The sequence below is a fragment of the Babylonia areolata genome, chromosome 11, assembly GCF_041734735.1.
Source record: "Babylonia areolata isolate BAREFJ2019XMU chromosome 11, ASM4173473v1, whole genome shotgun sequence".
NCBI classification, from domain to species: domain Eukaryota; kingdom Metazoa; phylum Mollusca; class Gastropoda; order Neogastropoda; family Buccinidae; genus Babylonia; species Babylonia areolata.
This window is the reverse complement of record NC_134886.1, coordinates 35,928,465-35,939,429: the sequence shown is the minus strand read 5'-3', so window position 1 is coordinate 35,939,429 and position 10,965 is coordinate 35,928,465. Positions and strand designations below refer to the sequence as shown.

Here is a 10,965-nt window from a genome sequence, read left to right as displayed (position 1 = left end):
ATAAATGTGACTATCCCTAAATTATGGATCTTATTTCGTTGTGTTTCTTTATTATTTTTTTTGTGGCACTAGCAGTATTTTCGCTTGCTTTTCTTTGTGTTGTTCCCGCTTGTGTTTATTTCATAACCTACAGTATTGACAGCTTTTCTGTAATATCAGTATGTGTTCCGATACCGGAAATAAGTGCGACTTATAAACCGGTGCGGCTTACGTATGTATAAAGTTCAATTTTTTCCAAAATTTAGTGGGTGCGGCTTATATACCAGTGCGCTCAATAGACCGAACTTTACGGTATCTCTCTCTCTCTCTGTGATATAGTAGTTCTGTTTCAGTGTGAGTGGCTGATGATCGCGTATCTTTTTAATACCCCTAGCATACACCAAAATTCTTTTATTTGAAGCCAATAAAGTGTCTTGAAGTCTTGAAGTATCCAAAACACTCCCTCATCTCTCCTCCATACACACTCTCTTTCTCTCTCATGTACGCACATATGAACATATGAGTGTTAATGTGTTTGTGTGTATGTCTTTCAGCTGCTTGTTATTTCCCATGTTTCTCTTTCTTTTGTCACAAGTTGAAGTTGAATTATTCCCCTTGGCATAAGAGCTGTAAAACACTATTGGCCAATAAAATTTGTCACTGTCATTCTCTCTGTGTCTAAGGCCTTCTCATTCATGTTGTGAACAGGACAGACAACTTCTTCACCTTAATCAATCGGCTGTGAAGTGATGTGTCCTTATTCAGGAGTTCCTTGTCTGAAGCTTGCCGTTTGTCGAAAGGATTGCTGGGACCCTGTTACACACACATCCAAACACATCTGTATCGATCTGCCATGTGTGACGGGCGCCATAGCCGAGTGGTTAAAGCGTTGGACTTTCAATCTGAGGGTCCCGGGTTCGAATCACGGTGACGGCGCCTGGTGGGTAAAGGGTGGAGATTTTTACGATCTCCCAGGTCAACATATGTGCAGACCTGCTAGTGCCTGAACCCCCTTCGTGTGTATATGCAAGCAGAAGATCAAATACGCACGTTAAAGATCCTGTAATCCATGTCAGCGTTCGGTGGGTTATGGAAACAAGAACATACCCAGCATGCACACCCCCGAAAACGGAGTATGGCTGCCTCCATGGCGGGGTAAAAATGGTCATACACGTAAAAGCCCACTCGTGTGCATACAAGTGAACGCAGAAGAAGAAGAAGAAGAAGATCTGCCATGTAATAGTAGAAGTCATCAACAGAAATAACCATTTTATCCCTGCGCACAACAGAATAGTCCCCTTTCAACAAACCAACCATGAACACATGTGATGAAAAAAAAAACCCAGTCACCTGAGTATGTACAAATCAGTTTATATGCATCTGACATTCATTTTCTTCTGGTGTCCAAAATTTTCATTTCCGCAACACACTCTGAGAAGCCACAGCAGGACTGTACGAAATCAAGATTATCCAACACAGTGGTATTCAAAATGACCTATCCACATTCTTATTTGATCATAAACATGCATTCATGATGTGGATCCACAAAACGAACATGCAATAATGTATGCGTCAATAAATGCAAGAACATTCATATTCCAAAGAAGGCCACCCCTAAAAAGAGGGTTGAAATCAATAACATGATTAAGCACAGACTACCAGTTTTGCAACATTTAACAAACATTCAGGAACAATACAAAATGCTACAGTGAATTTGCAATACAGACTGTGAAAGTATGGTTCTCAAATCATCAGTTTAAAACAGTGATGCATGTGTGATCATTTTTTCAGTTTTTACATTTAGCTCAAAAGTCATGATGGACTAGTAAAAGGTTGGTCGCTGGTCAGGGTAGGGGGCAGTAGTTACACAGGGGATACCAATAGTGTGAAGTAGGAACAATCTCAGTCAGAAATTTTAGAGACAATGTTGTTGTTGAGATTTTTTTTTTTTTACTGTAACTAGTCAATCAGAAATTTCACACACACACACACACACACACACACACACACACACACAGTGTTACTGTTGAGATTTTTTTTCTACTGTAACTAGTCAATCAGAAACACACAAACATGCACAAAACACACACACACACACACACACACAAAACACAAACACACACGCACACAAAACACACACACACACAAACACGGACACAACACAACACACACACACACACACACACACACAATCACACACAACACAACTCACACACACACACACACGAGTACCTGGGGCATGACCGAGTGGTCAGCCTGGAAGCTCTGGTACTTGAAGGGGATGTGCACGGTCTCCTTGGGACGCAGCAGCATCTGGGGGGCCTCCGGGGAGGACTGGGCGCTGAACATGCCCTCCTCCATGGGCGTGCTGAGCCCACACAGCTGTTTGTAGTGACGCCACTCCCTGGCGTCCGTCACCACACTGTGCACACGTCCACAGTCACAGTGAGTGAGGGAGAGAGTGAGGGGGAGAGACAGAGATTCAAGATTCAAGATGATTTATTCATATAGGCCAAGGCCCCTAATGAAGGGGTATATGAACAGACAACAATGAAAAACAAAGAAAAACAAAAACAAAAACATTTCACATAATATAACATACATAGAAAACTCGATATAACATAAGTTCAAATGAAAACTAGCCTAGCAACAAAACAGTGTTTTCATGACGTAATAGTTTCTCGGACTTTGAAAGCTTTATATAAATACAAAGCAAGGTTTCTAACAATTTCACAGGATGTTGAGGACATTAACAAGTTCAATTTAAACATATTTGGTTGTCTATAATATTTAGGCTTAATAAATGATTCTCGAATATTCCTCAAAGCTGGACAACAAAGGACAAATTGAATTTCATTTTCTGTCGAATCTTTGCATAATGGACAAATCAGATCAGTGTCATTACATATTCTGTATCTATAATGATGAACCGCTAGCTCAGAAATACCTAATCTGAATCTTGTTGTTATATATTTCAAATGTCTATCCATATTTAACATCAGGTAGGGTTTCAAGTCTGGGCCATTGCTGAAATTCCTATAAAAATCAGAGAGAGAGACAGAGAGGAAAGCAGAGAGACAGACAGACATGCCCTCTTTCAAGGGTGTGCTCAGCCTACAAAGCTGTAGAGCTTCTTCTTCTTCTGCGTTCACTCGTATGCACATGAGTGGGCTTTTACGTGTATGACCGTTATTACCCCGCCATGTAGGCAGCCATACTCCGTTTTCGGGGGTGGGCATGCTGGGTATGTTCTTGTTTCCATAACCCACCGAACGCTGACATGGATTACAGGATCTTTAACGTGCGTATTTGATCTTCTGCTTGCATATACACACAAAGGGGGTTCAGACACTAGCAGGTCTGCACATATGTTGACCTGGGAGATCGTAAAAATCTCCACCCTTTACCCACCAGGCGCCATCACCGTGATTCGAACCCGGGACCCTCAGACTGACAGTCCAACGCTTTAAACACTCAGCTATTGCGCCCATCTAAAGCTGTAGAGCATCTGTCACCACTCTGTGTAAAGGTCTCAGTAAAAGAACTGAACTGAACTGAGTTTATTCAGTATAAGGCGTGCCCTATCTGAAGAGAAGGGAACAACTCAAGCAAATCATTCACTATCAAATATATACGGTCATGTCATCCAACAAAAGTACAAAAGCAATCTGAAATAGAAGTACATATAACCAGTAACATACTTTAAGAATGCCGAAAATGAAATACACAAAAACAATAACAAACTTTAAAATATAACATGATTGTATCAACATGATGAATTATGCATACCTGTTCAAGAGAAAGCAATTTCTCTTCTTTTAGACGCTTTGTAGAGATACACAGCAAGAATTTTAATAACACATTCACATCTTGATGCCAATACCAATGTTAACTCGAAGTCACTGGGATTAATCACACCAAGTCAGTGATGATGAGAATGAGAGAGGGAGAGAGAGAGAGAGAGAGAGAGAGAGAGAGAGAAAGAGAGAGAAGGGTTGTGGGAGAGCCAGAATGGGAGAACGAGAGAGAGAAAGAGAAACAGAGAGTGAGTGTGCGTATTTTTAGCATGTTAGAAGAGAAAGAGAGAGAGTTAGGTATATGTGTGTGTGTGTGTGTGTGTGTGTGTGTGCGTGTGCGCACACACGTGTATATGTGTACCAGTGGGTGCACACAAATATATGAAGAAGTGTGTGTGCACGCACTCGTGTACCTGTATAAACAGACGCGTCCATGTCCATGTCCATGTCCATGACTATAGGTGATCAAATCTTGACACACTGTTACCACCCATGTCACTGAATAAACTTCAACTTGATGTGTTTTACTGATGACGTACCTCTGACCAACACAAAAGTCTGACTGACTCTGACCCAGAGTCCTCCTGTGACAAACAACAGCAGCGCATACCTACCTGACCTCCGAGTCCATCCTCAAAATGAAACAAGCAGCACACACACCTGACTCTGCTCTGTATTCATCTGGGTTTTTTTTTTGTTGGCCTCAAGTATGATGAATGCAAGTCCATGGAGATCATAGTTCCCTTGCCATTTGCTCTTGCCTTTTCACTGTATGACGATGCACACACCCCACACCCACCTCAGGTTTTGAATGCAAGTCCGTGGAGATCACAGTTTCCCTACACTTTGCTCTTGCCCTTTCACTGAATGACGATGCACACACCCCACACTCACCTGAGGTCCTTGTCTTTCCACTGCACTGTGATAAGCTGCTCAGTGTTGTAGGGGTTCCTCAGCACAAACTCAAAGAAGTCAGCGGTGGCGAAGGAGGGGAAGATGGTGTGCTCAGAGCTGATGTTCTGACTCAGCATAGTCAGGATGCCGTCGCGCTTCATCTGACTGCGATAGATCTCCATGGTCTTCAGGTCGCGCATCCTCTCCGATTTCTCCTGCCGGTAGCCCTGTCACGTGACATCACGCAGGCACACCATGTCTCATGACAGCACAGAGACAGCTTGTCACATGTGACAAGTCACATGACACCACACAGACATCATGTGACAAGTCACATGACACCACACAGACACCGTGTCACAAGTCACATGACACCACACAGACACTGTGTCACAAGTCACATGACACTACACAGACACCGTGTCACAAGTCACATGACACCACACAGACACCATGTCAAAAGTCATATGACACCACACAGACACCAGGTCACAAGTCACATGACTCTAAATAGACACCATGTCAAAAGTCACATGACACCACACAGACACCATGTACAAGTCACATGACACTAAACAGACACCATGTCACAAGTCACATAACACCACACAGACACCAAGTCACATGACACCACACAGACACCATGTCACAAGTCACACGACACATGTCACACAGACACCATGTCACATGACACCATGTCACAAGTCACACAACACCACACAGAACGTCACATGACACCACAGACACCATGCCACATGACACCACACAGACACCAAGTCACATGACACCATGTCACAAGTCACACAACACCACACAGAACGTCACATGACACCACAGACACCATGTCACATGACACCACACATACACCATGTCACAAGTCACACGACACATGTCACACAGACACCATGTCACAAGCCACATGACACCACACAGACACCAAGTCACATGACATCACACAGACACCATGTCACATGACACCACACAGATACCACGTCACAAGTCACATGACACCACACAGACACCATGTCACATGACACCACACAGATACCACGTCACAAGTCACATGACACCACAAAGACACCATGTCACAAGCCACATGACACCACACAGACACCATGTCACAAGTCACACGACACCACACAGAACGTCACATGACACCACAGACACCATGTCACATGACACCACACAGACACCAGGTCACAAGTCACATGACACCACACAGACACCAGGTCACAAGTCACATGACACCACACAGACACCACGTCACATGACACCACACAGACACCACATCACACACACTTCTTTTTTTTACTTCCTCTTCTTTGTGGGCTGTGACTCCCATGTCCACTCGTACAGTGCACGAGAGGGCTTTTATGTAATGATCGTTTTTAACCATACCATGTAGGCAGTCATACTATTTTTTTGGAGGGGAGGTGGGAGGTCTTCGACACTGATGGCAGAAACAGAAAGAAGAATCCAAGCATTCGAAACCAAGTGCTTGAGGAGACTACTACACATCTCCTACAAGGAGCACAAGACCAATGACTATGTGCGGAACTTGGTCAGCAACCTTGTTGGGCCCCAAGAACCACTGCTGGTGACTGTCAAACGACAGAAGATGGCATGGTTTGGTCACGTCAAATGACATAACACCCTCTCCAAAACCATCCTGCAAGGGACTGTAGAGGGAGGGCGCAGACGGGGGCAGCAGAGAAAGAGCTGGTCCGAAAACGTCAAGGAATGGACCAAAATGACGATGCCAGATCTCCTCACGACAGCTGCCAACAGAACGGCGTGGCAAGCTATGACATCTTCCTCATGTCCCCCCAACGGGCCCAGCGGTTGAGGGAATGAGTGAGTGAGTGAGTGAGGTGGGAGGGAGTGGGGGGGGGGAGGATTGGTGGGTCGCATGCTGGGTGTGTTCTTGTTTCCACAACCCACAGAATGCTGACATGCATTACAGGATCTTTAATGTGTGTATTTGATCTTCTACATGCGTATAGACACAAAGGGGGGGATCAGGCGCTAGCAGGTCTACATATCTGTTGACCCCAGAGATCAGAAAAATCTCTACTCTTTACCTACCAGGCACCAAGACTCAAACCCAGGACCCTCAGGTTAAAACTCCAACGCTTTAACTCACTCCATACGGCCAGTCCTGTCTTCTCCTCTACACAGACCCCTCGGATGTCCAGTGGGTGTCTGAATGACCCAACCTTTAGCTTCCATCGTCAGAATTGTGGTATTCTTTGTCAACATTCACGTCTTCAGTATAAGAGCCTTCCGTTTGCAATATTTTGATGATGGTAATTGGGGTGAAACGCTGTTAACGTCGTCTCTTTCGCCGTTCGTATGGAAAGAGTTAACCATTCGGATGTTGCACCCATCAACACACTCTTCAAGGGACAACCCTTTTTTTTTTTATCTCCAGCTGATCGATCAGTTTTGCTGCTGTTGCACAAATGCTCACTTATGCATGAAAAACACACACACACACACACACACACACACACACACACACACACACATACACTCACAAACGTCAACAAACACACAAACACACAGATTCCTGCAAACCAACAACACCAACAACAAAATCCATCAGCCAACATTAACACAATGGTGGAGGTCTCTGACTGGGACTGTGGTGGTGTGGTACCTTGTAGTTTCTTCTTCTTCTCCTCCTCCTCCTTCTTCTTCTTCTATGTCCTTCTCCTTCTACAACTACTACAAGTGGAGTGATGGCCTAGAGGTAACTCGTCCGCCTAGGAAGCGAGAGAGAATCTGAGCGCGCTGGTTCGAATCACGGCTCAGCCGCCGATATTTTCTCCCCCTCCCCTAGACCTTGAGTGGTGGTCTGGACGCTAGTCATTCGGATGAGACGATAAACCGAGGTCCCGTGTGCAGCATGCACTTAGCGCACGTAAAAGAACCCACGGCAACAAAAGGGTTGTTCCTGGCAAAATTCTGTAGAAAAACAAATAAAACTGCACGCAGGAAAAAATATATAAAAAATTGGGTGGCGCTGTAGTATAGCGACGCGCTCTCCCTGGGGAGAGCAGCCCGAATTTCACACAGAGAAATCTGCTGTGATAAAAAGAAATACAAATACAAATACAACTACTACTACCACCACTACAACATTACCACAATGGTGGAGGTCTGCGGTGTGTCCTCCTTCAGCAGGGTCTTCACAGCGTTCATCCTGGCCAGTTTGCGCAGTCGCTCGACATCGCTCTCCCGTGTGGGCTGCTCCTCCTCCTCCAGGGGCTCCTTGCGGTCCTGGTGGGTCATCAGCAGCGAGGCCAGCTCCCGGTTGTCCGACAGGTGCTGCGCCCGTGCCACGCGCACCTTCTTAGTACCTGCCCACACAGGTACGAATTCTAATCGACGGGCGCAACAGCCGAGTGGTTAAAGCCTTGGGCTTTCAATCTGAGCGTCCCAGGTTCGAATCTTGGTAAAGGCGCCTGGTGGATAAAGGGTGGAGATTTTTCCGATCTCCCATGTCAACATATGTGCAGATTTGCTTGTGCCTGAACCCCCTTCATATGTACACGCTAGCAGAAGATCAAATACGCACGTTAAAGATTCTGTAATCCATGTCAGCGTTCAGTAGGTTATGGAAACAAGAACATACCCAGCATGCACACCCCCGAAAATGGAGTATGGCTGCCTACATGGCAGGGTAAAAATGGTCATGAATGTAAATGCCCACTCGTATACATACAATTGAACCAGGGAGTTGCAGCCTACGAACGAAGAAGAAGAAGAATTCTAATTGATACTATTATCAACCATCATTCAGATTTACTCATGATTCTAATCATCAACCGTAATTGTTCAGATTTACTCTTCTGATCGATTCTATGGTCAACCGTCATTATTCACATTTACTCTTCTAATGATTCTAATCGTCAACCGTCTTTATTTGGATTTACTCTTCTAATGATTCTATCGTCAACCATCATTATTCACATTTACTCTTTTAATGATTCTATCATCAACCATCATTCAGATTTACTCTTCTAATGATTCTAATCATCAACCGTTATTATTCAGACTTACTCTTCTAATGATTTTAATCGTCAGCTGTCATTATTCACATTTACTCTTCTAATGATTCTATCGTCAACTGTCTTTATTCACATTTACTCTTCTAATGATTCTATCGTCAACTGTCTTTATTCACATTTACTCTTCTAATGATTCTATCGTCAACTGTCATTATTCACATTTACTCTTCTAATGATCCTATTGTCAACCGTCATTATTCAGATTCACTCTTCTAATGATTCTATCGTCAACTGTCATCATTCAAATTTACTCTTCTAATGATTCTATCGTCAACTGTCATCATTCAAATTTACTCTTCTAATGACTCTATCGTCATTATTCAGATTTACTCTTCTGATGTCAAACACAAATGAATATCTGACTTTTAAAAAACTTAGTAACATCTGTGTGTAAAGCATTACACTTACGACAAAGCTGTATTAACAATATGAAGCAAACATAATAGTATCTAACATACTGTTATATTTGTGCATTTTCTCACCCCGTTGTAATGGGCCAGAGGCCTCTTACAATTAAATCATTCTGAGTTCTGCTTGCAGGTCCACAGGTGACTCACACACACACACACACACACACACACTGCAGTATTTCCTGTCTAATATTAAACATTTCTAGTGACTAGGCATTAAACTGAAGATCTCTCTCTCTCTCTCTGTAGTATTTTCGCCCCCAACACTAAATCTTAAGTGCTGGTCTGGACACTACTGTTGAGTGTTGGCCTCATGGTAAAGCGTCCACTTAGGAAGCGAGAGAATCTGAGCGCACTGGTCGAGAATCCCATAGTCGCCAGTGTTTTCTCCCTCTCCACTAGACATTGAGTGGTGTGGTCTGGACACTAGTCATTCAGATGAGACAATAAAATGAGGTCCCACATGTAGTATGCACTTATCGCATGTAAAAGAACCCACAGCAACAAAAGGGTTGTCCCTGGCAAAATTCTGCAGAAAATTCCACTTTGATAGGAAAACAAACACACTTGCAAGCAGAAAAGGAAACGTACATATGGGTGGGGTACTGTGCTGAAGTAATTTGCTCTGATACAACTGCAGGCAGTAAAAAGGGATGGCACTGCACTGAACTGACACGCTTTCCTTGGGAATAGCAGCCCTATTTCAAAGAGAGAAATCTGTTGTGACAAAAGAGTAATACAGTACAATACAAAAAATACAATATGTTACAACTTGGAAAACCTGCTTCCACAGCAAGAAAGTGAGAAACCCAGAAGGGCATGAAGCGATGTGCATAAGTCAGCTGCCAAAACTGTCAATGGATGTTCTGTCCAGACAGGCTTATACTGAGGGAAGAAATGAGCGAGCTGACAAACTGGCAGCTGTTGAAACTGACGAGAGTCCTGTTTTTAGGAAGATGCGAAGTTTGAAAGAACTTGAAACATTACTACAGAAATCATGACAATCGCCTAAAAAAGTATACAGAAATGGAAAGCATTTATAGGGTAATACCAGACCCATCACAAATCAAAAAGAAACACTGGCATTTGTCTGAAAGCCAACAAAAGACAGATATATGCTGCAGGCTCAAATGACTGAATAAACAGCATGATCATGTGCATGCTGTAGTTGAAGCAGTCTGATCTTCCATCAACATTCTCTGTGTGACTGTGTGTGTGTGCCACAATCTGACTTCGCACGACTGTAACACTTTGTTGTGGTTGATTCTCTCTTCTCTCTGTCTTCACCATGGAATGTACTGTTACATACAATTACAATTAAAATGTTCGGTTAGCAAACACACACACACACACATATACAAACACGCACACATGCACATACACACACACAAATATAAAATGTATATGCGGTAAGCAAATAACTGTAAGCCATCTACTCATTCACTGTCGGAGCATAAGACAGTTACTTCCAAAAGATGTAGTTGATGACTTTTCTTCCAATATTTCATTAGCCACTGAAAAGATTTTGAATGATATTCATTGCTTAGAATGTTTTCAGAAATTTTAAACTCCAGTCCAGTTGGTATCCTCCTTTGATGTATTATAATTAATACTGTTATTTATATTTACATTGTTGTAGGTTAATACTTGTTGATATGCATATACATATTCTCCTTCCCATGACAACTCATTCAATACACACCACAACCTCTTTAGACTTTTTCTTATAATATACTTTTCCTCTGATACATAACATGAACTTTTTTTTTTTTTTCCCCCTAATATTCACATGCATTCCCTTTCCTTTATACA

The 10,965-nt window shown here is 43.1% G+C and overlaps 1 protein-coding gene across 1 annotated transcript in view; it reads right to left on the bottom strand.

Annotated features, from left to right (window-relative positions):
* LOC143287384 (nephrocystin-4-like) overlaps window positions 1-10,965 on the bottom strand; it is a 54,337-nt gene that overhangs the window by 10,230 nt on the left and 33,142 nt on the right. The window contains exons 19-22 of the mRNA XM_076595361.1: window positions 7,818-8,032; window positions 4,671-4,897; window positions 2,212-2,401; window positions 706-792 (exon numbers count right to left, since the gene is read on the bottom strand). Of these exons, the coding sequence (XP_076451476.1) occupies window positions 706-792; window positions 2,212-2,401; window positions 4,671-4,897; window positions 7,818-8,032 (719 nt within the window). The remainder of the gene's footprint in view (window positions 1-705; window positions 793-2,211; window positions 2,402-4,670; window positions 4,898-7,817; window positions 8,033-10,965) is intronic.